Source organism: Andrena cerasifolii, chromosome 9 (genome assembly GCF_050908995.1).
Source record: "Andrena cerasifolii isolate SP2316 chromosome 9, iyAndCera1_principal, whole genome shotgun sequence".
Taxonomy (NCBI): domain Eukaryota; kingdom Metazoa; phylum Arthropoda; class Insecta; order Hymenoptera; family Andrenidae; genus Andrena; species Andrena cerasifolii.
The window spans coordinates 7,738,045-7,764,352 of NC_135126.1; the positions used below are offsets into that span (position 1 = coordinate 7,738,045).

The 26,308-nt window shown below is 49.7% G+C and overlaps 1 protein-coding gene across 9 annotated transcripts in view; it reads left to right on the top strand.

Moving 5' to 3' along the window:
- The window catches only part of LOC143372809 (cell adhesion molecule Dscam2), a 130,420-nt gene that overhangs the window by 36,393 nt on the left and 67,719 nt on the right, over positions 1-26,308 (top strand). For all 9 annotated transcript variants that reach the window (XM_076819372.1, XM_076819371.1, XM_076819368.1 and 6 more), the window contains exon 2: positions 22,038-22,358. In XM_076819372.1, the coding sequence (XP_076675487.1) occupies positions 22,058-22,358 (301 nt within the window). In that variant the 5' untranslated portion in view covers positions 22,038-22,057. The remainder of the gene's footprint in view (positions 1-22,037; positions 22,359-26,308) is intronic.

The following is a 26,308-nucleotide window of genomic DNA, read 5'->3' on the forward strand; positions in this document are numbered from 1 at the left end:
TCGAGCAAATATAAATTCACCGACTGGTCCTTTTCCAACCCCGCCCGACCACTGCAAACAGCCAGCGCCAGAAGTAAACGCCACCCTTAGAGGAATCTAGCGCGCGAGCCGCCGTCAACGCGCGATATTGAATATCTGAATGTTTACGAGGCAGTACAGAGGCGATGCCCACTTGTCGTGTCGCGCCACCTAACCCCGATATTTTTTCCCGAAATATTCGTCGAAGAGGGTGTCGCGCACTGGCGTCGCGAGGAACGGGGGGCGAGGCTCTTGCGCGCGGAAACGCTACGACAGGCTGCGGTAACGTGTCACCGGGACAGAGAATAAAACAACGAGGCGTTTCGTGGTTGTTTCAATCGGTCGGGAGTGCATCGAAATAAATTGCGCGGCCCGTGTCCAAGAGCAAAGCGACCGCCGCGTGACTCGGTCCTTTTGCGGGCACGGAATTCCATGCGACCCCTGTCTCGTTGATCCCTCCACTCCCCCGGGAATCAACGGACGAAAATTCGGTATTGCACCTGTGCAGGGGTGGCTCCGTTACTCGCTCAGCATTTGTGTAGGACTCTTCTGTCTCAGGCATCTGTTTAATTTTAACGAACGTCGAGCACCTGGGACAAAGCTTCCATTTGTTGGCAGCAGAGACGCGGATAAGACCTGAAATTAACTCAAAGTATTCCTGACAGACGGTTTCATTGCGATTCGTTAGTCGGTCGAAAGTAAATTTCTAATTTTCGAGCAGTATTCCCTATTCGCAATTACGGGACGGCGGCGCGGGCGGCGAAGGGCGGAGCGGCGGAATGTACACGGGGAAACAGAGTTTCAGTAGACCGCTCGACGGTAAATAGACATTTCTGTTTGCGAGAGGAGCGTGTCTGCTCGTGATAGACAAGAATGCCGTCGTTATGGCGACGCTGCAGTGTAGCCAGCCCCAGTAGCAGATGCGTAAACGAGATAGAAGCTTACAAAAGGCGAACTGCGGATGCGATGCCAGCTCGCGGTCGCTTCCTCTTTCTCCCTTCTTCTCTGCGACCCCTGTTTCGCCTCGCGAACTTTAAAGAGTAATTGAACGTCAACGGGCCTCGACGCATTTAAAAATACGCCCCTCCTCGCTGTGTGCCTTCTTCCTGCTGGCCATTCATGCTACCCGGATCGTGAATATACTTAAATAATCAACACTACACACTATTATGCACACGAAAATATTATATCCTCCTTCGCCTATACTTCGGCTCATTATTATAATTCCCTTCCACCTGATATTCGAGGGCTAAATTCGTTTCCTAATTTTAAATATAAAGATCGACGATATATATTTTTGCACTATGTGTCAGAATAATATTTAGATTCTCTCTGTTTCTATTTTTATTCCCTAGTTTTAGGTTTGGTTTAATGTCAGTTATTTAGTTACGGTTAGGCTTCTAACAGTATTCTACTGCAGCTTCGCCCTTTACTTCGCTAGTCTTTATCTCTATGTTTCAAGTAATAAAGACGAATACTAATAATAATAATAATAATATTTTTCAGTGGTGTCCAGTGTAGGCACTACCTCCCCTTTATTTTATTAAATAGGGGAGACCGGGGCTAAAAGTTCCGGGGGTAAGTTGTTCCGACGGCTCTATCTTCAAAATAAAAAGAGCGTTGTACTTTAAATTATTTTTTCCGTGTGAGTTGATCACGCCACTCTGTCCCCCACTTTAATAGCGTCCGCGACAGCGAATTGTGTGGTTGTAAGCAAGGACCTATTAGTCGCGTACCAGATAAGTAAAAAATTTTCTATCATTACTTTTTGGTCTATTTCAATTATTTAACGTAGATATTATAGATTGAATCGTTCTTATGGATCAAATGACATTTAAGAACATGGTGTAATAGTGTTTATCGTTTGAATACATGTATAAGCAGAATAATCTTTGAAATTGCTACATGTGTCGGTAGGGGCTAGTTGTTACCGTGACTTGGGGCACGTTGGTACCGTAAAAACTTGCCCCGCCGCAAATATACAGGTGAAGCGATCGCGTTAAAGTTCGATTTTTCTAGAAAATATTATCAAAATCGTTCTTTCAACGATGCAGTCCGTTAGTTTAGATATAGAAGAGATTTGCCCATGCATTAATTTCGTATGTCCACCCTCCAGAATCGAATTATTAACAAAGATAGCCAAGAAGTGCGTCGTTGGAAAGAATTCGAGAGTGTCGCAGACATCTGTTTACGTTTCGGCAGTGGCACTCGGCGCTGCGCCCCTTTAGTTAGGGTAGCAGCGCTGCGTGTCGTCATCGAACGTGCCGAAACGTAAACAGATGTCTGCGACACTCTCGAATTGTTTCCAACGACGCACGAAAGTCAGTCGGTCTACAGAGTTCGGGCGCAACTCTTGCGAGATCGTGCGTTCATTTACGGTTTGTGAAGTAACTGTGACATTATATTATTTTCCGTTGTGCGATATCATTGCGGTAATTAGTGAAAAATGACTAGAAAACCATTCTGGTATTATTCTGCACATGCTGCAGATGTGTGAAAAGTGTGAAGTATTCGATGAGCGATACAAATTGAAGTGGATAACATGTCACCAAACACCTTTAACCTTTACGGTAAGATCAATCGATTTTGATAATTCATTCGGAAAAAAACGAACGGAAAGGTATTCGGTTTAACGGGTACCGCACTTCTTGGCTATCTTTATTAATAATTCGATTCTGGAGGGTGGGCATATGAAATTAATGCATAGGCAAATCTCTTCTACATCTAAACTAACGGACTGCATCGTTGAAAGAACGATTTTGATAATATTTTCCAGAAAAATCGAACTTTAACGCGATGGCTTCAACGGGTACCGCACTTCTTGGCTATCTTTATTAATAATTCAATTCTGGAGGGTGGACATACGAAATTAATGCATGGGCAAATCTCTTCTATATCTAAACTAACGAACTGGACCGTTGAAAGAACGATTTTGATAATATTTTCGAGAATAATCGAACTTTAACGCGATCGCTTCATCTATACCCATTTTTTCGCGGTTTTTATTTTTTATTTAAATTCTGGAGGGTGGGCAAATGAAATCTGAGAGTGAGCAAACGTGGTCAGGTCGGGTACATTCGTATCCTTCTATTAAAAAATTGAAATGCATTCATGATGGGTGATGAAGACAATTTTTTTATTTTGTTCATAACTCTTTTTTGGAGGGTGGTCAAACGAAAATTTTTGATGGGCAAACGTGGGCAAACGATGGACAAACGAATGCCGTTGAGTTTTTCCAAAAATTCGAATTTGGGGGTGCTATCTTCACAGACCTGCCGCAAATGTATAAATTGTTTCCGCTGTGCTTTAAGATGCGAACATATGAATGAAAGGCGGAAAGGGACACGACTTCGATCGAAGATATGCGTAAAGATAAATAAAAACTGTCGCTTTTGGTTTTCTTTTAAAGATAATACATTTTTGTTGGTCCGAACCTTCATAAATAACCATTATTAATAAAATTCTGCTTTATTTCATTAGAAAATGAAATATTTCATTAGAAGGCAACTCTTATATCATAGTAACAACTTACCCCAATGCGATAACAACTTGCCCCATATAGGGGTAAGAAGTTCCGCTTCGATCAGCCGCAAATAAATTACTTTCTATGGGAAACCTATTACAATATATTAAACACAAGCTTAAAATCAGAAGATATAATAAATTTAACAAGAAATTAGTCAATAGTGAAGAGAATAACTACATTATTTTCCAGTCATTTTTTATGTTTTATCGAAATCGGAACTTTTAGCCCCGGCCTCCCCTACATCGGTGGTACATAATTCCTTGACAAGCTTCCCGAAACAGAATTGATCGATCTGGGAGATGGAGGAATCTGTAAAAATTCTTTGGAACAGTGCTTTCTTCGAAAGTCGTAGAATTGCTTTCTCCCGCGCGCGTTTACTTTTCTCGTCCAATTATTTAATACCTTTATCGGCGCCGTAGCGTGGCTGGATCGTTAGGAGCGCTCTCGCGATTGAAAATTTCCTTCGTGGAATCGCGGTCAAATTACAAGACGCGTTTCCCAGTTCGCCCGGGGGGAGGTGGATGGATCGTTAAGTACTGGTTGCTCGCGATTGAAAGTTTCCCTGTTTCAGCAGGAAAAACCGACTCGAATTACTAAATCCGTTACGGCAACGGTATCGATAACTTGGGCTCCCGATGCGGCGCGTCCCGTAAACGCGAAGCTGAATAATTCATGAAAAACACGAGGGAGGATACTTAGTCGATCGCATCGTCTGGGTCAGCTGATTAGCAGCGATTGGAAATGAAACGCAAGTGCCTGTCGTTGGACTTGCTCTTTCGCGAGGAACGAATATCCCCCGGCGCGATAGCCTTCGTCAGCCCCTTTTCGCCCTCGGGGAATGATTCTCCCGCGAAAAAAGAACGGCTGGCAACGGTCGCAAGCTCTCGAACGGTAACGCGGGAAAACGGCTGGGACGTGTCTGTTGTTCAAACTTGAGTCGGATCAAAGGTCAGATAAAGGATGGTAGTTCGGTGAATTCGCTGCAGCGGCGTGTGGTTTCGTGCGCAAACGAAAATATACGTGCGCAGGGGGGTGTGGAGGGGCAGAGGCGGGGGGGCGAAACACAGGGCTGGAGGCCGGATAAAGACAGACACAGAGGCCAGCGAGGAGGAAACCGGCGGCGTGGTTGAGGGTCGATTTTACACGGGCAACGTACAATCTCTATGCATGAGGCTCACTGGCTCGCTACAGCTTCCTAAGTACACAGAATACGTATTTGCATTTCGGTCTTTGTACCGGTGTGTCCCTGTTAGTGTTCCACCCTGGCCTCCGTCTCTGTTCCCTGTTTCTACGTTTCCATCCTGCCCTCTCCGTCGCTCCGCTTCGCATCTCCTTCTCTCTCTCTCCTTTCCCTGCTCACCGTTGCACAGTCCACATCTCGTCCTCCTATGCGCTCCTTGCTCTGGATCTCGTGGTCCACGTTGCTCCTTGGTGTTTCTATATTCCACTGTGTGCAGCCTCCCTCATCGGAGTTTCAACGTTGACCCGACTCTATACGGGCGGACCAGAGGATCTACCTCGCATCCTGTTAACCGCACTGCGGTCCTTCTCTAAGTCCACCAACTATCCTGTGAGTCAGTATTTATAAACTTCGGATTAAATCATCGTTAAAGGTATCCGGAGGTTCTCGCCGCTGCGAAATCTCTCTGTATCTTCCTCTACCCGAGTTCCACGGGAGTGTATCGTTATAACAGTGGCGACGGCGGCGGGCTGGCTGCTCGCAGAGGCTCAAAATCCCTGCTGTTTTTGAGGAGGACGAGTTCAAGGTACTTTACGCGAGCATTTCGGACGCCCAGGCGTTCTTCAGACCGCACTGCGGTTCTACTCTGAGCCTCTGGCGATCTAGTGGCTCCAGGCGACGTTTGGTCACGTCCGGGATTAGCATCGATGTTAAACGCGTCTCGTTTGAACTGTCGTTGACTCTGGCGAAATTGTATTTCAGCGTACGAACCCGTGGCAGCTATCAAATACTGGGATTCCTCGGGCGTCTTATTTAGCACGCCCCGTTCCGTCCACCTGCGTCTCCTACGTTCCGACAACTCCGGCTCTCGCTTTCCACGAAACAGAGCCGGGAACTTTCCTCCTCGTCCCGTTCCTCGGTGTTTGCCGACGAGAAGAACATTGAATTTTAAGGAATTAAGCCCTTTGAACTGCAGGGCGTCTCCGGTGATCGGAGAAAAGTTCTCCGGACTCCGAGGAAACTTCCATTCAAGGATCTTTCGCTCCGCGAGTAGTCTGCCAGTAGTCAGAGTCATGCATTGGTCGGACGGCAGTGCTGCACTTTGCCAACCTCCACTTTCCAGCGCAGCCTCGTTATCTAGGGTGTTTCGCCTTCGTTCCGATCGCGATAATGCCGACTTCAAAGGCTCGACAATCCCATGGACGCTTTATAATAGATTTTCTATCCCATTAGCGTCCGCTGGCTCCTGGGCTCGTCCTTCTTCCTCCCACGCGACGAGACTCGCCGCGGCGCGTACGGTATTTCACGGGACTGGCCTGTAAATCATCGTTAAAGCACTCGGGCTCAGGACTTACGACGTTCCTAGCAGTTTTCCGCGGGGGAGTCTGCTAAATTAATCACCGAACTGGCGCCGAAATACTCGCGAGGATTCCCCGGGAAACTCGACCGGGGCGCGGGCGCGCGAGAAACTTTTAGATTGAACAGCTTTTATCTATTCCCCCTTTCAGGACCTACAAAATGGTCCCAGGTAATTTCGTGGAAAATTTTCACTCCTTACGCGAGACAGACACGCCCCTCCTTTACACCCCTTTGCAACCCTCCCCGCACCAACCCGCCCCCGTCGTTATCTTCGTCATAGGATCTACATAGGCCATCAGGCACACTCTTATTCGATGCAGCGAAACTTTGGATTAAATCATCCTTAAAGCACCAGGCAGGAGTTTACGATCCCGCGCTGTCTCGAGTAGTTTCCGAAGCAGTTAACCAACTTGGCTTGTCATAAACCAACGTCGATTTCTCGCCCAAGGGGGGAAGTATCGAAACTGGCCGCGTACAGAGGGGCGGGCGAACTTTTCTGCTCGACGTTCGATTCGCTCAATTATAACGGCTCAGCCGCCGAGCCTCGACCCATGGTTAGGGCAGCAGAGTCTGATATTAACCCGCGCGGAAAGGGCTCGAGTGGCGGAATTATCCCAGCGGCTCGAAACGGGCATCAACGGTGGAATTCTTCTCGGGAGGACGGTTATTCTTGAATTAATAAGAGAAACGTCTGGAATTTAAAAGGGACTTCCTTCTCCCTAACAAAGGGACGCGAGAGTGCTCGGCTTTGAAAGAAACATTTTTCGCCCCGTTGATCGGCCCCCACCGAATTTTACGAGATAATTTGCCCGTTTCAAGCGCGGGACCGCTCACTTCATGGTCGCGGCTCGCCTCACAGAGTGTACTTTATGATTTTCTGAGCGGTCATGGTGGGACGACGTTCCGTGTTCAGTGCTGAGTAAAACGACGTGGGCGCGCCGCTTTTACGATTTCGTCGTGGCTATTCCGTCCTCAGAGCTTTCAGTGCTCGCGTAGCGCCTGCGAGCTTCTCTTTGTAGAAAACACAGCGTCGTTTTGCAGGACCAGGTTGTAGATCTCCTCGACACAATGTCACTATCTCTTGCGACGTCTTGCGGTCACAAAAGCTCACTGGATGGTAATTACCAAAAGGTGTGCCGATCGATAAATGTAGACACCTGTTTAAAAGTTAACAATGGATATAGATTTATTGGTCTATGAGAAAGCCCTGTTTAATACACGTGTACAAGAAATTAACAGTGCGAATGCGTTCGAGTTCTTTTGGCTTCTGACGCGTAGGAGCCTGGCTTCGCACAGGAAGACTCTGGAACCTCCTTTCGAGGGTGTGTCTTGGGAAAAAGGGTGGTCGAAAGTCTAGCTATTGGTGACGCTATATGGAAATGGTTCCTGGAAAATGCAGCGGAAAGGGAAATCTTAATGAGCAGTTTGCTCCATGAGCCGGGCGTCGCGCGGCAGCTGTTTATTGTCCCGGCTGTCTGGAAACCCTCGGGTCGATTGCCTGAATTTTCGTGACAAGTACGGTGTTTACGATCCTCGTATCAGATTTTCGGGCGCGGACTGACAGACCGAATGTCTAACAGATGTGGCGTCGAAAAAGGACAAGACACCTTTGTGCGTTCTTGGTGGTCCGGGAAGCTAACGCTCAACACTCTTATTCTTCGAATTGTCGTATAGACACCAGAGGAGAGAATCCGCACGCCACTAGTCGAGGGAACCGTGACATTTTTCAGAGCCAATTTTTAATTGCTTCTCCCCGTGGTCGGTGTGGTCAAAAGGGCCGGGAACTACGAAACACGCGGCAGGGAGGACGGGTAGAAATATGAGAATCCGCCGGAAGCCGAATGTTCATATTGAAAAACGTTTTTTTTATTCAACAAGCGACCAGTGTCACGTCATACGCCCCCGCGAAATTTCCCCGGGCTACTTGATGCGCTATCCAAGCTCCAGGCTGCCCCTGCCTCCCTGCAAAACTATTTCCCTTTCGGGGTTTGGTGCTTTTCATACGGTCGCGACCGTCCGCTGACTGAATCTCTGCGCAGCCAATTTTCTGCCCGCCACGGACACTTGTATCGGAGTTAAACGACGTTTCGAACAGGCAGGGGGAGGAAAAAACGCTCGCGGCCGGGCAGCAGCCCGCGAATATTAAAACGATGAGGCGTGGCGAGTGCTGACGTAAAAAAGCCCCCGGTGCAGGGAGGCGGGGGCTGATTCCCTGACGAGAACCTTTTGGTTCTGTGCCGCTGTCAAGAGCGGAAAACGGCCGCGAACTTTCTGCAGGCCGGGCCAGCTTAAATCCACTCGTCACGAGCCGTACGTTGAAACGCGCTCGCCACCCCCGACGCGGGCAACCCGCTCAAACTAATTCGTCTACCCAACCGCGAACGCTCCCCCCCACTTATCTCCGTCACCCCCGGTTCGGCTGTCCCTTCTCCCCCGGCAGCGTTTCGCCAGGCCGTTTTTTTCGCGAGCCCGCGAACGGTATTACGCTCTCGCCATGGGTTTTTTTCCCGCCCCTGATTCGCCGCGGGTGGACGTCCAACCCGTTTTCACCGGAGTTTTCAGCGTCGTTTATGCGGGCGCGCCCCGAGCCCTTTGTGCCGGGCACCGCGAAACGATGAATATTGACAATGAACCTTGGGCCAAGTGCCGAAACGTTGGAGGTTATTGATTGTTGGCAAGCTTTCAGAGTCAGTTGTAGACGTATACGGTGAATGCTCTGTATTATGTAGGTGGATCGTGCGTTTTTTTTTTTTGCTTCGGACTTTGGGTTATCGCGTTTACGGCCTTACATTGGAGATGCTTTGTAGATCTCCATCGACTCGGATGTTGTAAATTCATCAGCGAGAACTGTGGCCGTTTCTTTTTTCACGACTCCGGCGCTGTTTCTCAGCTTTCTCATTTCCATCTACTTCGCTCTAGTTCTCGAGCTCCACTCCCTTTGAAAGCGCATCGCGCTGCAGTGGAACACAAGGGGAGCAGCGGAGTCTCTCGGCGATACGGTAACGCCATCGGCGATATCGTAAGTTTTGTCTCGAATTGATTTTAAAACACCGTTCAGCGTTCTCTCGAGAGAAACGCGACAGAACTCGGCAGTCGTGGTGCAGCCTGTTTGCCGTTTACAGAGGGCACGTGCACCGCGAGCTCGCGAGCTGTGTCAGATGCTCGTTTTCCCGCAGAATTCTCAGGGCGTTATTATAATTTTTCGCTGCGCTTCGCTATTAGACTCGATAGTCTCCGTGGCTGCCTTGTTCATCGAGTTTCCGCTCAACGAATCTCCGAGCCGTTGCGGGCGCGGGCTGCAAAACAAACGGATGAAACTGCGCTGCAACGAAACAGCAACCGTGGAACACGCCACTTTAATGCGCAACGCGCTGGAATGCGAAAAATAGCAGCTGGGTAACACGAGCCCCGTCAAGCGGATGCGTTACACCGCGATTTCGCGTGGCGCGCTGTAATACGATAGAAAATAATGCAATTACGGTTATTCCCGTGCCGCATAATTTCGCGCGTTCACGCGTCATTGATCGCCGACGCGTTTTCGTAAATGAAATCCACCCCTGGCCCGCTAAAACTCGCGGATGTTGTAAACCGTGCACGTGAGCGCTCGCTAATTCACTTTCCACCCCGAGGAGGAACTGTTGGGCACGTTGGTAACTTGCTCCTTGTCGGAGGCAAATCTGGACTTTAATAAGCAGCCGTGGGTGTAAGGAAACCCCAAGCTTATAATCAAAATCACCGCTTCTTCCTCTCTGCCTCTGATCAATACTGAAAATTTTGGTCAGCATCATCCCCTTGCTATTTATTCTTCGGCGGGAATAATCTCTAAATGTGTTAGCTATCAATACACGCGGGAAGGATGATTCCTTCTCTTGGGGTTGCAAGGCCCAAGTGACTCCATGGTACGCGGTACTGATAACTCTATCACTCGCCAAATTAATTTTGAGTGATTGTTTAATTGACTCGACGAAAAGAAAACTTGCTGGTCCGTATGATGACCAGACAAGAGTAAGAATGTCTTTGAGCGTTGGTCTTAGTCACGAATGTTTGACTAGATCACGTGAAGTCAACCGTATCGTGTGTATCAGTAGCGTGCTGAATGAGTTTGTCACGAGAGATCGATGCGTTCGTTCGAGAGACGATTGAATTCTGTCTCGTCCAGCCTTTTTCGACGTCGAAGGTAGACAAGACATCAGAATTTCTGGAAGTGTCAAGTTGCTGATTGGCTAGTCTTTCCTTGAAAGGAAGGAGACTTTCTTTTCGAATTTGATAGTGGAGGAGGAAGCCTCTTCTTCTTGGTGACGTAGCAAGGGAAAACCAGACCTTTGGCTAGCAAACCTACCCACCCGCTGACAGAGCAATTTAATGGATTATCTCAGGGCAAAAGCAGTCGAAATAGTCGAAAAAACGGCACGATGTCGATTGCCTCTTAGTCATCTGGCAGGCAAATGGTTCCCAACGAACGCTTCGAGAACGAGCAATTTCCCACCGTAAAAGACGTTGAATTTTCGCTGAATTTTCGTTGAATTGTCTCGTAAGGCGGAACAAAATGCGACGCGTGTATCGTGGCTGAAAGTGGACGAGAGAGATTCACTGTCGGCCATCAAGGATCCGCTTTAACAACAAACACATTCAGCCCTGATTCTCCTTCCATCACGAGCGGCCGCGGTATCATCATTTCTAATCGAGCTAATATCGTAAACAGATTTGGCCGCGATCACGTGAAAGCGCCACGATAAGCCGCTCAGCTAGAAATCATGCTGATCGCGGAGACAAGATAATGAACGGCTAATACGCGCAACCACTCCGCGATACGAAATAATTAGCGTCAGATCGCCGTGCTTCGTGCTCAACTAAATCGATGTGAATTGCTGACGCGGCCTGTATACTCTGCCGTACGAATTTGCACCTTAACGGTAGCCGCATTATCGATCATCGTTGGCCGGACGAAAGCTCCGCTAATTAACGGCCGCGCGCTGCGAAATCAGAAGTGGGTAGCGATCAGAGGGGTTCCTTTCCAGCAAAGGTAATGAGGAAACCTTTACGGGGACGAGAGGACTTTAGGGAGCCGCGGGAACAGCTGTTGTTTTCGGATTATTTTGCGCGCTCTTTCGACAAATAAGTCTAGATCCATCGCGCCGGGGAGAATTTGACAGCAGATGGTAATCGCGGAGTGGATTCGATTCCATTTATTATGCAGTCTGAATTTTTCACGAACGCGCAAACAGTGCGCTGCTGAACGGGTCGATCATCAATTTATCGCGCAACAGCGTTAACTATAATATGTAGAATCGATAACTCCGCCTTTCAAGCGGGCTCCTTCCCCTCGCTGATCCAATGAATGATTCCGCCCCCGTACTCGAAAGCCCCCATGGTAACCCGTCCGACGATTCACAGAACCACCTTTCAAATTTCGATAAAAATCATCCGAGCGCTGTTAAATTGTACCCGCCCTATCCTGACCGCGGTAAATCCAAAATCCTTGAACAATCTCTTCAAGTGCGCTCGATTTCCCATAATCTCCGGCACAGTGGAGGTAGAAATGATAAAATAACCCCACCCGTAATCCATCCTCGGGTGGACGACCCTCTTCCCTTTAAACCCCATTTAAATATTATCCACTGGGCGGGCGAGCCTGCCGTGTGATTCCAGCGTTGCGTTGGCGAGTCACCGTCCAACTAAACGGATTCCCAGCGAGCTAGAGAATGCTGGACAGGATTCCTTTTTTCCAAGCTCCATAGAACTGCCCCCCGTGGTACTTATCGCGCTGATCCGATGTACACGGTATCCCCCGCGCCACGGGAAAAGGGGAAACAATGAATACTTTCCATCTTCCTCGGACCCGTTGTCCCGCATTGTTTCGCCGGAGGATAAATAACGCGTTCCAGTGGAATCGCCCGCGGTTTTAATTGAATCCCGAGACAAAGGCGAGGGAAGAAGCTCGTCTTCGTCATCGAATGGGGTCGCCAGAACGTTGATCTCCGAGGCCAGGCATCCCGGTTTCGCCCCTCAACAAGTTGCCACCCAATGAGCGTCGCGTGCGAATTGAAACATCCCCGAGAACGGACTTGTGCACGGCGCGAGGATCGCAAGTTCACGACTCCCGTGGTCAGAATCGATAGCTGGCTAACCGACGTGAACTTTCGGCCTGTTAATAATTCACCGCCGAAAGGCAGATTAGATCCAACGATTGTTAAGGGGGATTAAATCCCTGCGTGGAGCGTGCAAACCAGCGCGGAGCGGTTGAAGCTCTGCCGGTGAACAAGTCATTGTAGTTTGGATACACTTGCGCCGGTGATTACAACGAGGCATCCCTGTTGCGTGATTAAATATTCGCGCAGCTTGTGCATGAAAATAGGGTAAAGGTCGCCCCCTCCGAGTGGTGTATCGCTGTTTATCTATGGGGATAATGTAGGCCGATACGAGGTAGTCCTTTGTAGGAGCTATCAGAAGAGGGAGGGTCTATAAGTCTGCCCTTTCACGCTGACAGCATTTATTGCTCAGATAGCGGTCACCTCGGATCGCGAGGATTATTCGAAATATAATCCTGTTCTCTGCACCAGTTTCCATATTTCGTTCAGTCATTGTCTGATTTATACTGCCAGCAGGAAATATTCCAATATAAATTCTTGCCATAGCAGCTTTATATCTCTTTATTCTGCTACTGTAGCACTGGCATTCCTGCGATTCCCCTAGATCGCCCGAAGCTTCCCCTCGCACGGCTACTTTATCCGTTTTTACCCTCTAATTTCCGCGGGGATGCGATATTCTCGGCGAATCTTGCGGCCCGGGTAGCAGATTTTCATCGATCCCCATGCAAATGATGCGCGCATTAGGGGTTCTTACCGCGAAGGCGATCGGGACCGATGCCCCGGGGCAAAACAATGCGACCACAGGTCACGTCGGCGCGCAATACGCGTTTCCGTGTTTCGTCGTCGGACCAGCGACGCGATGTCACGAGACCCCCTGCCACCGCGCTTCACGGGAGGGATGGATTCCCAAGCCTGTACGTTCCTGTAATTTCATTAGCAATTGAAATTCCTTGGCGGGGCTACGAGCAGCGAGTTGCGTGCGACCGATTTGCGGCGCGGTTATACGCTCCCGTGATTCGGTTTCGCCGTTTTACGAATTTGAATACTTACCGTCCGAGCGCGCGCGGGCTGCCGGCTCATCGCGATGGTAATACGACCATCGGAACGGCGTATAAGTCGAGCATACTTTGTGTAACGGAATCCGGCGGCCAGCTGGGACACGGCATCCTCGTAAACGCTGCTTTCCTGAATATTAATGGCCACGGAACTTGATATGCGCCTCGTCGTTGCATTGGGAGGATATCTTTGCCCTAGCAACTACTCCCTGGTGCCTTGAATCAGTAGTATCGCAAGCTTTCAATCGAGGAAACGGAATTGCGGTATTATCGACGATGGAGGTGTTGTGGCGTGGAAGATCAAGTCGTATATGATCAACGACTAGTCTGAATTTGCCACACTCTTATGACAGGTTAAAATCACAAGAGCTCGCTGAATTTTTATTGTAATTGACGCGTAATAGATTTATTGTCAATAGTTACAAATGTACTGTGAATACTATTGAAGCGTACAATTCTTAAGGTTTTGCTGAGTTCTTGAATCGTGTGATTCTGCTTACGCGTGATTGAGTTCTCGAATTGTCTGACTCTGATTAAGTGATATTGAATTCTGACATTCTGGTGTCGCGGTCGCTCGCAGGAAAACTAAAATTTCCCTCTCCAAGGAATTCGGCGAAACAGTGGTGGTTCCAGGAGGAGGGTTGAAAACGACTGATTGGCGTACGCGTATCGCGAAGAACAGTGGTGAGGGTGAAAATAGCGGGAGAAAATCTAAGTCCTAATCCCTCTGAACTTTCCAAATTGGCTGCGCTAATAGCCACGCTCAGTAGGCTTTACAATTGAGTTTTATTAAAAGTCCCGAGACTTCAGGGAAAAACCCTGACCATCGGCTAGATTACAACACAGCTTCTCTCAGCAGGAGGCATCGAGTCCGCGTGTTTCGGTCTATTAACGAGAAACTTAATACAGCGGATCGACGAGCGAAAAATCGGGTCGACATCAAGCCAGAGTTCAATCTCGCTGGCACAGATTTTATTATTCAGCCGGCCGAGTAATTGCAATGAAATTAATTCGTATAGCATCGGGGCGGGCCGAACGACGTACAGGCCATTAAACACGCGGCCGGGTAACGCGAAAGAGCGGAAGCGACGCGACGCCCCGGCGTTGCACTGAAACGGTGCAGCGTCGTTGCACAGGACGAGTCGGTCGTTCGTCCTGGTCATGGAAGCCGCTGCTAATGGAGTACAACGAATTACTACTAATTAACGGGGGGATGCCGCGTGGCGCGTGACTCTGACCGTCACGTCACAAATCCCTGGATTTCCCTTCGAGGCCCGACGGCCAAGAAGTCCCGCCAGCATAATTAGAGTAATGTAGTCGTTGCAGGACTGACGGGATCGCTCGTTGACCGCTCGTACCGCGTGCTCGCGAACTTATCGCGCGGTCTGCACGCGAGCCCCGTCCACTATCTTCGTCCATCGAATCGATTTACGATTATGCTGTTTGCCTGTGATTCTGGACGGTTCAATGACTGGGGATTTTCATTAGAAATGATGGGAAAGGGTGATAGGATCTTTGGTGATCGACGGATGAATGGGATATTGTTCTGACTTGGAAAGGTTTTCTGTGTAGAAAGTTCCTGGAGCAGAATATTTTGTAGATCAACATCTATATTCTCGATACGGTTTTGGCTATCTCTGGGCAGGCTGTGAAACTTTAAAAGCACTCTGCTGTTTTTCGGCGGTGCGATCTTTAAGGCCATGCTTTGAACCTAGAATTCGGCTACCGTTACGAAGAGTGGCTCGCGTAAACGTAAAGTCTGCGGCGTAGAGCGAGCGATAGTGGGGTTAAAGTTTGCTGCACCAGTGTATTCTTAGCTTCGCCAGTCTGCGACATTCTTATGCAATAGGAGTCTCGACACTTAGCCATGCTATCGTCCTCAGCTTCTTCGGACTTTTACCTTGAAAAGACATCTCGCTGCAATCCCCAAACGTGGTCGAAATATTCCCAGCGTGAGCCACGAAGAAACTCCTCATCTTCGAGGCGGAAAAAAGTTTACGCTAAGAATCCCAGTGCACCAGAACCGAGCCTGAATGGCAGTTCTCTGGCTGGTGTACCGTGGCAGTCGGAGCTCAACTCGTAGGCACAGGCCCTCCCTCGTCCCTGAAATTATTCGTAATCTTCGAAGAGACGGGCGCAGGGTGGGCGGGTGGCGAGGAAAGGGTGGCTGGTCCACGAGACACGGTACACAGGGGCTGGAGAGGAGAAAGTTTCCGCGATGACGATCGCCCCGCGGAAGGGAGGGAGAGAGAGGCCGCGCTCCCGAGCTTCCCCCCGCGTTTCCTCTGGCAGCACCACCGGCTACAACCCTCGCGGCCTGCACGCCCGAACAATGGAAACAATACATTGAAATGAGAAAGTTGGTTTGCATTGTCGGACAACTGCGGCGACGCGCAGGGGACGCTGGCGTGCGTCTGTCTGTCTGTCTGTCTGTCTTCCTTCAACCAACCCTCGTCTCTGTCCCGCGAGTCCGTTTCTCCCTCCTCGTCCCTCTGCCTTTTACCCTTTGTCTCTGTCGGCCTTCTACGTTCCTACGTACGTGGGCTCGATTCTGCTCCTGCTCTCTCTTTTTCTCTCGCCCGCTGGCACCCACCTCCCCTCTGCCGCTGCCGTTTTCCCAGTGCGCGCTTCCTTCTCGTTTTTTTCCTCCGCGAAAAGAGACGTGCCCGCCTCGTTTCCCATCGCCCGGCTGAAAGAAAGGATTGTAAACCGCCGGATGAGCTGCGGATTCCGGAATGGGGACTGCTCCATTCGACGCGAGGGGGAGAGGGTTTCCTCGTGGCGCGCGAGCCCCGACCATCCCGGAACGCGCGCATCAGCAATTAGTCGGCGAGATATCTCCCTCTTCCCGGAGCATTTTAATAAGTTAATCGGGTCGGCCGGCTCCCCTGGTCCCCGTCGTTGCCCATATGCCAGTCGTTGTACCGTTCAGCCGGACCGGGGTAGGCCGATCCACGACGAATATGGAATTTTTAAGATGTTTCCCTATTGGCGGAATTCGAGTGGAGATACTTTTTAGACAATACCCCTCAGGGAAACAATAACCGCGGCACAATAACCCTCGCGTATCTTCCCCTTCCTCGATCCTCTCCCTTCCTGCTGAATGAACACTTCGCGTGCGCGGTCTTTTAAGTGTTCTATTCACGTTCCTGACCGTTCGTTGCCGTATCGACGACACGAGGGCCGTTTCGAGCATTATGCTCGATCAGGCGGGATGTTTTCCCTCGTCGACGCGATAACCACGAAATTATGGCCGCTTGCTCTCGTGCGTTCCGCCCGGCCGAGAGATAAAAGTATCGTGCCACAGCAAATCACGGGGCGAATTATAAATTTCGGGGACAGGGTGGTTTAATCTGTCGGGCTCGTGCACGAGCTACTCCACGTCAAAACGAATAGGTGAAAAATTTAGTTTCACCGATTCTCTTCAAAATTACAGCATTTGTCGATAACCATGCAAAAACAAAGTATACTAAATTTCAACGGCCTGCGTCAAATAGTTTTCGAAATATTTAATGTTAAAGTTTCGAAAATTCAAACAAAATCGGCTGACGCGGCATCATTTAAACTGTAATATCTCGGTCATTTTTAAAGATAATGCCACTGTCTTGTGTTCATTTTAAAGCTGAAGGAATGCTTTCTCGAAACGTATATAGAATATTTTGTTTATTGTTAATAAACTTAACAGTAATGGATGCCAAAGTTTTAAATCTCGATTTGACGTCGTTCCCACCCACGGTCAGGCTTAAAAAAAATACCATTCGATTCGTTAAGTCTTCAACTAACAAATGCCTTTTTCAAAAGAGTAGAGAGATTTTGGGAACAGTTAATAAAAAAATAAAACTTACGACAGTGCACACCGCTTGGAACTACACGGATACCAAGGTCAGTCCGCACGCACGCGTTTTCAAAACAAAAGCCTAGCGTAGGGAAGTATTTATATACGAGGGGTTAAAACAAATTTTTCTTTCAGTATTTTCGGTATTCTCGAGAAAAATAGTAGGAATATCTGCTACCCACTATTGCTAATCTTTTATATGGTGTGCAGATATTCCTACTATTTTTCTCTTATGAAGAACCGTCTGAGTACTTGCGAAAATGCCAGTCTGGCAACAAAGTCGTAGAGATTTCACCGTCGTCAATGGTTCGCGAAATTATTACACGGCGCGATGGACGCGCAAGGCCAAGCGCTGAAGGATTACAGAAATTTACTCGGAGCGATAGCAATTTGGCCAGGAAAAGGGTGGGGGGAAACCACAAATCACAGGCCCGATGCCCGACGATCATTCATATTTCACCGGCGGCCGTTCCCGTCGCGTTTCATTTTTTAGGCGGGCCGGATTAAAGTTTAATTTTAATTCGTCGCCCGTAGTTTCGACTGCGTGTCGCGACCCCCCTGGTCTGGTCGGCGCGCCGCGCCCGCGAAAAGCGAGCCGCGCGGTGGAAAAAAAAAGGGGGAAAGGAAAACGCATCGAGGAAAGTGGCACGAAAACTTTGATCACGAGCCATTAATAACGCGGCCGGTAACGTGAATCGCAGCCAGACCTAAAAGGTCGGAAGCGGAGTGGTCATTCGAGCACGGTTAAAAGAAGAATCGCGTGGAGGAGGCGGACTCGCTGCTCTGACAGCGGGAGGGAGAGAGGATGGTGTGGGGATCGGGAGTTTGAGGCTCCAAGGGATGTTGACGCAAAGCATTACGCAGATGGTCGATGGACGACGGTTGTGTCTCGTCTCTCGAACAGCCAACAGAGAAGCAGAAGTGTACAGCTTCAGAGGCTCTCTCCCGATGACGTCGAGGGTTGACTAAGGTTAGGCCACTCGACGTGGATCGCGTGTACAACTCGGGGGGGACGGGGGAGGATGGGAACGGGGCTAGGGGGTGGGACGGTGAACGCGCAAACATTCACATGCGTGCCTGAGAGTGTAGCACGGACACGCGCGTCTCCGCAACCCCCGGTCCCTTTTCCACTGTTACGGCCGCATCGCCGAGTACGCCCCGAAGAGGAAGAGAGAGTCCTCGAGCGCCGTGGCAGGGTGGCGGTTTGCTGGGGGTACAGAGGAACCGGGCGAAGGGGAGACGTTCCTCGTTCATTCTGTCCTCCTCCAGCTCGGCGTCTATTGTTTAGTTATTCTGATGAGCCAGTGCATTTCAAATACACTCGAGGACGGGCCATTATATCGAGGAACACACCGCTTCCTTTCGCGGACCAGCCTCGTACACGCGTCCCACCCCTGCTCGCGTCTTCTGTACCGAGCGAGCGACAGGTCCTCGAATCTGGACATTTTGATACGCGGTTAATTGGACGGAACCACCGGAGATAAATCAAAGGCGTGGGTGGCATGCATGCAGAGGGTTGCATCGGTATATAGGCTTTGTCGAGCCTCGTTGATTCTTGAGCATAAACGACTGCGAGGGATCGAGGGTGGGTACGCCGGGTGAAAGGATTTTGGTGGCGGTGCAGCGAGCTTGGGGCACGCTTCCTCTTTTTTTTGGAAGAAGCTGGGAAGGTTTTTCGTACACACGAAGTTCGCAGAGAGACTATTCGTTACATTTCTTGGTAGACAGAATTCAAAAAAGGTTAAAGACTATGCTGAACCTGTCCCAGGGCTCTTGACTCCCGACAATGAATCGCGCCACTGATTTCGCTCTCCTTTTCCTCTAAATCTTCGCCGTGCTCTTTCCACCTTGCGCACAAAGAAAGTATAAAATTCGACGAGGCTGGGAAACCGATGAGAAGCGGACAGGGATCTCGCTCTGTGCGCTTGCTCGATAGTTTTGCTCGCTCCACGGTAATAATGCTGTCGATGGAAGCAGGCACGAAGGTTGGCGGCGTTTTTTTTTCTCCCTTTCCCCCGCCAGCTCTTTGTTTTTATTCCACTAGGAGCGGAAACGGTGAATAGCAGGTACAGAGGAAGCGCGTTTTATTCGATCAAAAGCGTGTTTTCTCCTGTTAGCGTGCGATTATCCGTCGTTATTCGAAATTAAAAAATACCGCTCCGCGAGAGCTCTTCGATTTTTTCTTTTATTCCTCACCCTGGGCAAATGCTGTTACCAGGATACTTGATTTCCTCCATGTTAATCCGGATTATCAGCTCCAAGAGGCGAGTCTGGGAAGTTGAAAATATGGAAATTTCTCGTAAACATGAATTTCAATCGATCCTCCCAACCAGCTCGCATCTTCCGCTTACTTTCCCAATTCACCCATCCACTTTTTCGTCGTGCTTTTTCATACATTAATCAGGATTGCTCAGCGGCTGGTTTAAGACACTAACAGCAACTTGTGAATAGCTAAAGCTCCAGACATTGTTTCCCATTTCTATACCTCGGGGCTGCCACTTGCGATTCGAGACGTTCCAGCCGCGGTGCGTTTAATTGAACATCGAATCAAGGGGAATGGTGGGAGAGGGTGGAGGAGCAGGGCGGGGTGGCTGGCCGACGTGCATCTGACGTAATAGGAAATTAAGTTACCTTTGTAATGCGAAATGAACTCCTTGGGGCGAGGAAATATAAAATTACGTTTATGGCGCGGGCTTTCCTCTTTCCTTCGGTAGGAAAAATTGTTGCGGGTGCCGAGGGGTGCGTGGGGGCATAAGGTATTACCCTCCGCACGGAGCGAGAGATACCGTGGTAAAAGGGAAGTCGGAGGCTAGCTGCTAGAGGAATCTCGGAAGAGAATATGGCGGACGGTGAAGTCCTCCTCCGAATAATACGGCCCTCGCCGGAAGATGCTACAATTTCCTTTCCGCTGGTCGGGGCCGTGGGGTAGCGAGGGTGGAACGATCACTTTCAAGATCGTAGTGCAGGTCACGGTTCCAAGTGCGTCTTGGAAACAATCTCAGCGGAAAGGAGGGAATTCTTGGTGCCCCCTGCCCGACCGTGGTGGAAATTCTTCGTTATTTGCCAAGTCCGCCCGCGTCTCCCGCGGACGAGGATCGTCGTGTCGGGGACACGAGCTCCCGCCACCGAGGGGGAAGTTAATTAACGCTGACTTCATCGTTGGCGGAAATGTTAGGTGAAAAGAAGCTGCCACCGGGAAGAAGGATTCGTCTTCTTTTGCTTTGCTTTGGACCGCGGTTACGCTGGGCAACGTCTTCCTCGGCAATTGCGGTTCCCACGGACCTTCCATCTCCTCGTAAATTCGATTCGATCGTTTAACGCGCGTCCGTGCAGCCCAGCGTACCGACGCGATTCCCCCGAGCTCGCAATTTCTGCCGATGGCTGCGGCTTATTCGGGGAAGTTTCGGGGGCCACGCGCGCGTCCATCAGACGTTATTAACTGAAACGTTACGGGAGACGAGTAGCAGCGGATGGGCGGCTATATTCGTTGCACGTTCCTACGTGTATCCTCTGTGCACTTCGTTGGGCCGGCTTCCAGATGGGCAATGTCGGATGGAATGCGGGATACATCCGCGCGTAGGCACCGGCATTCCTACTTAAATCAACATAACTCGGGTGATGAATGGTTAACGGGGCTGGAGGGGGACGCAATGCGCTCCATTTATGGAAGCTATTACGGCCGAATTTCAGCGTTAAATGTGTGATTTATGGCCGGCCGTATTATCTTCGTTCATGTCCCGTCCACGATACAGTCCACCCTCGCCCTTCCCACCCAGTGGCGATCCCGGCGACCGTGTCAACCCTGCGCAACCCATCCCCGCGGTCCTATTCCTGAAAATTACTTTGAACTCGGCAAGCCAGGCGAAAAAATTCATCAACCGGTGTCCGCGCGCTGCGACCATGATTAATGTCTTTCTAACTGCCGATTGAAACAGTAAGGAAAATTTATTTTCTCCCCCTCCACTCTCACCCGAGGTCGGAAGCCCGGGAATGAAGAGGGGTCGAGCAGGTAAACACGGACTGGTGGCTGCACGCGTTCAATTCGCTGCCTGTAGAAGTCTGTTTATGATATCTGTTTCCGTATCCCTTTTAAGGGGTAATGAGATTGTAGAGCCCGGAAAAGCAGCCTAATTTTCAGAATTTTTTTATGCGAGTGTAGTGAATGGAATACAAATTCTGTTTGAAGAGCTTTATTGTACATAGCTTGAAGTATGATCGCAATTTAATTTTAATTCTTTTAATACCAATTAGTGGTGCCACAGCTCAACAAAAGAAGTTTTTTCTGGAAAACAGTTTTCCGCGGCCGGAAAGATTTCTTCTTCAATTTTTTACCTAGAACAAAATACCAAAAAATTTGGAGTTCTATGTACGATTATCTCGGGAAGTACCCGAGGAAATTAAGAAGTAATGATTTTTGTAACAATGGTGAGTGATCGAACAAATGCTTTTAACAATTTCAATCACGCACAATTCTTACAAATATCGTTACTTTTTAATTTCCCAGTGTACTTCCCGAGATAATCTTATACAGAACTCCAGACTTTTTGAAAATCTGGTGAGTCAGTCATATTTCGCATTCGAACACACAAAATTCGTCCATTGACACTATTCCCCTATCTCTAATAGTTCTCGAGATATTCCACAAAAATGATTTTTCAACCCTAACTTTGAACGCAGTTTTCACCCCCGAAATATGAAAACGGGGAAAAATAAAAAACACATATTTCTTATTTTTCGGTCCTCTATAACATATCCAAAAATCAAAATGCTCGGAGGCGGACACCTAAAATACTCTGCTTGTCAGTCTTATTTCTACCGTCGAGTGGGACACACAAACAGAAAGCCTGTGTCGTATTTTATCAACAGTGTCCTCTTTTACCCAAAGCTCGCTCTGTCTATTCGGACAAGTAATCTCTCTTACCAGTGGGACCATTCTGGGACCCATTCTGACTATAGTTGTCCCGTTTCGTTGCAGGTTGCAGTGCCTCGTACGAGATGCAGGGACCGAACTTCGTGTCCGAGCCACCGTCGCGGGTGGAGTTCACGAACGTGAACGGTGGCCGAGTGGACTGCATAGTCAGAGGAAATCCGGCGCCCAGCGTCGACTGGCTGGCAGCGGACGGCGGCAGCATAACGAGTATCCCCGGAATCAGACACGTCCTTGGCAACGGGACCATCCACTTCCCCGGATTCGAGGCCGAGGTGTTCCGGCAGGACGTCCACTGGGCCATTTATAAGTGTTCCGCCGTCAACAGCGTCGGCGCCATCGTTAGCAGAGACGTCACTGTCAGAGCAGGTACGCCAACTTCTTGCTCGTTATCTGCATTATGCTGTCTCCCCGCTGTGTCACCGCCTTTCTCAACCGTTCCCTGTCAGCCCCGCCGCGACTCACGGACCCACGGCTCTTATCCCGCGAGCCGAGCCACCTATCCGTTCGATTCCAGTGATTCGTGTAAGAACACGCTGTCGCGTGTCGCGATATTTTGATGAATGGTACAACCCCGTCGATATGGATATATCTATCATTCCCTTCTTCCGTCATCTCTGCTCCACTTTTGTTAGAATGCGTTCGAGCACGGTCTGCGTGCGGCGGACAAGTTTGAAACGGTTGAGGAAACTCGTTTCGCGTTGAGGGGGATAGTTCTCGGAGGTTCGTTTTACATTAAACATCGGTCCCGCGGTCGCGAGTTCCTCCTCGGACGGAATAATTCATTCCCCGCGATCGGAGGGTAGTACGTCTTCGGCGATATGAAATATTTATTCCCAACGGGTCCGTGATTTGCTTCGTGCCATCCACGGCCCCCGTGGCGCACCTGGTCGCGCTCCGTTTCTGGGGCTGACGCGTCTCCGGGAGGAGGACGAACGAGTGGAATGTAATTCATAGTTTGTCGATAGTTTGTCGGCCGAATCCGTCGACGGCCGAGCGGGGAGAGTTTGCCTTCGCTCGCGAGCCCGTGAGACTCTTTCCTCGTGGCGCGCGATTGTAACCCCGGGATCGATCGGCGGAATTATTTAAATTCCCCTCGTGGAACGGCGACGACAAAGGAGGAGAGGCAGTCTTATCGGGGCTCGGTTTCCAACGACGTCGTACTTTCTGCCGCGGATAAGCTCGTCTTGGTAGGGGAAAGAACATTCACGGGCGCGTTGTTTCTTCCCGCTGTTTTATCGGACGCTGCTCAAAAACCGAGCTCCCCGACAGGATCCGGCGTGCGGAGGGAGGCGAGGGGCGGGTGGGAAGATACCGAAGGCAGCAACGATGGATGGAGCAAAAGCTTGGGTGTCTCCGCGAGCCGCCTTAAAAATAGAGCTTCCTCCGGGCCAACGAACCGGAAGATATCTTATCGACCTAATATGCCCGTAAATCATCGTCGCGTGAACGCAGCCCATACCTTTTCAGATTCATGCCAGCTACCTCTGCCGCGTCAGCTTCTGCTCTTCTCCTCCTGCATCCACCGTTCGTGTCTTCGCGTTCGCGGTGTCCCTTTTTGCAACGTGTCCCTTCGAACCGATTCGCCCCGACTTCGCTGATTCCGTTCTTTCCCGAGGGCGAGGGAACCGTCTCCTTCGTAGCGGACACGTGTGTATCCCTTCCGAGCGAAATGGATACGATTACGCGCGCGTGCTCCCGTAGGCTTACGTATGCGGTGGAACAGCCGCGCTGGCTGCTGACTAGGCTGGATATGCGAATCGAATAACAACAATGGAGGGTTCCAGCTTCCGTTTTCCCGGGCTACCGTCGCCTAACTGGTGCCAGCTATCTCGACTCGTGATCGAAGACACGTACGCCTGGACCATCCGTCGGACGTGTCGCGCCTCCACGGTGACGAGATTTTACGGGGGCACCGGAGCGAACGAGCTGTAGAGCGAGCTCGTTGGACCGTCACTTCCGTATCCTCCCGTGAGATACGCGTCCCCGAAGCGAATCGCGCAGGAAATAAGGGTAACTGGGCTGATAAAGGGCTGCGCGTCGGAAGGGAGGCCCGTGTTTAACGATTACCCTCCGCCGAGGGCTTGATGTGTGTACGCCGAGGTGCATGGCAAGGGTGAGGATATTTGACCTGGCCGTTTAATTCGAATGGTTTCGGCTCTTTACGGTCGCTCGATTCGCTTCATTAGATTCCATACACAGGGGGCTGGAAAATTGCGCGGAATGTCGAGGTTGGGTCATTTAAATATCCCATTAAGTTTATGAAATCCGAAGGCGCGGATATTGCCGTTTTACCCAGCTGGAGGATAAACAATGCCCGTAGCTTTTCAAAGATTAAACGCGCGCACAGGAACCCGGTTCCTTTGGGTTGAAGTTTAATCCATCCCGGCGTTCCTAGTCCCTTTCTTCTTTAACGGACTATTTAAAGTACGTCCACTCCGTGGCCAAAGAAGTTAATTAAGGTGCTTGGCGGAGGAAATTACACGCTGGCAAGAAGCACCCGGCTTTCGATAATAAAGTAAAAATTACTTGCGCCTCCTTTAAGGCACTCCATAGCCGGGGCATTGTTAATCCTTCTGGCAAGCTCGCGTCGTTATTCCGCCGGGACAATGATAGTTTCTTTGGGGCACGACCAATGGGGTTTAGACGAAATTCAACGGGTCTGGGGATGGGGCAAAGTGGGTGGAGAGGTAAGAAACAGGACCGGGAAGACGGCGAAGCCGAATGAATATCCGCGACAGTAAAAAGTAGACTCCCAACGAGTGGACCGTCTGGTTGACGAGACACCACCATTTAATGCTAGCTTTCCGCGGTGCTCGCCGCGAGAATACGCCTCGAAGAAACGGGTCGGAAGTTTAACGACGTTTGTGGAAAAACAACGGCCACGCCGCATTGTTTCGCGCTCCTAGTCGATCTCTCTTGGACGTTTCTTTTCTTCCCGTTTCACTCGGACACAATGTATAAACAGACTTATTCTTCCTTGTAAATTACGTTGTTCCGATTTAATTTCGCAGCGCCACCGCCGCGCTTGTAACGAGAAATCTTAACGATCGCCATCAGCGTTCGGTTAACCAGCGCTGGGCCGAGTGGATGTTTGCTCCTGTCGCTGAAAATTTCATCGTACGATTGTTTCCCTTACCGCGAGCCTCGATCGACGGTACCGCTTACCTTTGGGCCACGAGATGTCGACGAAGAATCGACACCGGCGTGGCGGATCAAAAGAGGACTCGTTTAGAGCTCAATCTCGATATCTACATCGCGTTTCTTCGAGCCCATAGAAACTGAAAAGTACCCGAGAAAAGTCTCGCGCGACTCGGCTTCTCCTTTATCTACCTCTCCTAAAGTCACCGGAATCGTTGTCGCCTTTAGAGAATCAGCAGGATGGCTGGGATTTCTAAAAATCGCTCACACCGCTGGAAGATATCTAGGTTTTCCACGGCGCACAGTGGTTCCAAAGTGCCTTTTTGTGGACAAAATTCCGTATCTCCGTTAATTCTCAACCGATTTTTGATTTTTTTTTGCTCCTTTTGTCGGGAATTAAATTTGCTACAATATCAAATACCTGAATTACGACCAAAACATGTTTTTTCTATCTTTTTTCCTGACAAAGTTGGATGAAAACTTTAGTAGAACAATCTTTGAGGCTAATTTGATAAGATTTTTTTGAAACCAAGAGTTCAGAATTTTTTTTTTAATCCCTAAAGAAAATTTTGGAAAACTACTGTTTGACATTTTAGCAAATTTAATCCCCGACTAAACGAGCAAAAAAAAAATCAAAAATCGGTTGAGAATTGACGGAGATACGGAATTTTGTCCACGAAAAGGCATTTTGGAACCACTGTGCGGCGGAGAGTACAGAGTGGTCGCACCCCGTTTGCATTGACGGTGGATACGCAGAGAAAGACGCGACTCGCTTGAATTACGCAATTACGCGAAGCTTCTGTTGATTGAACAACAACCCCGCCGCAATTGGCAATTGAAATGATTATTTCCCGGGGCACCAACCACCCCCGCCTGAGATCGAATCGCTTGAATATACACGCCCGAGGCCTGTGGATCGCGAATTCGTGGCGTGGTGGAGCGAGAGAAAGATGTTGGCGTTTTACTGGCTCGAGGATACTTCCCTCTCGGTTGGACGGGATGCGTCCGTGGAATTTCCGTTCCGCTGGCACACGCGCCAGCGTATAAGGCGCTCAGCCCCCCATATTCGACATGCTCGAAACAAGACGCTTAAAGTAATCTTATTATCGTAACCGTGCGCCGTGTTTTCGTACGTCGGATACTTGCCGCGAGAAATTTCATTTCCCGCCGCGGAGATC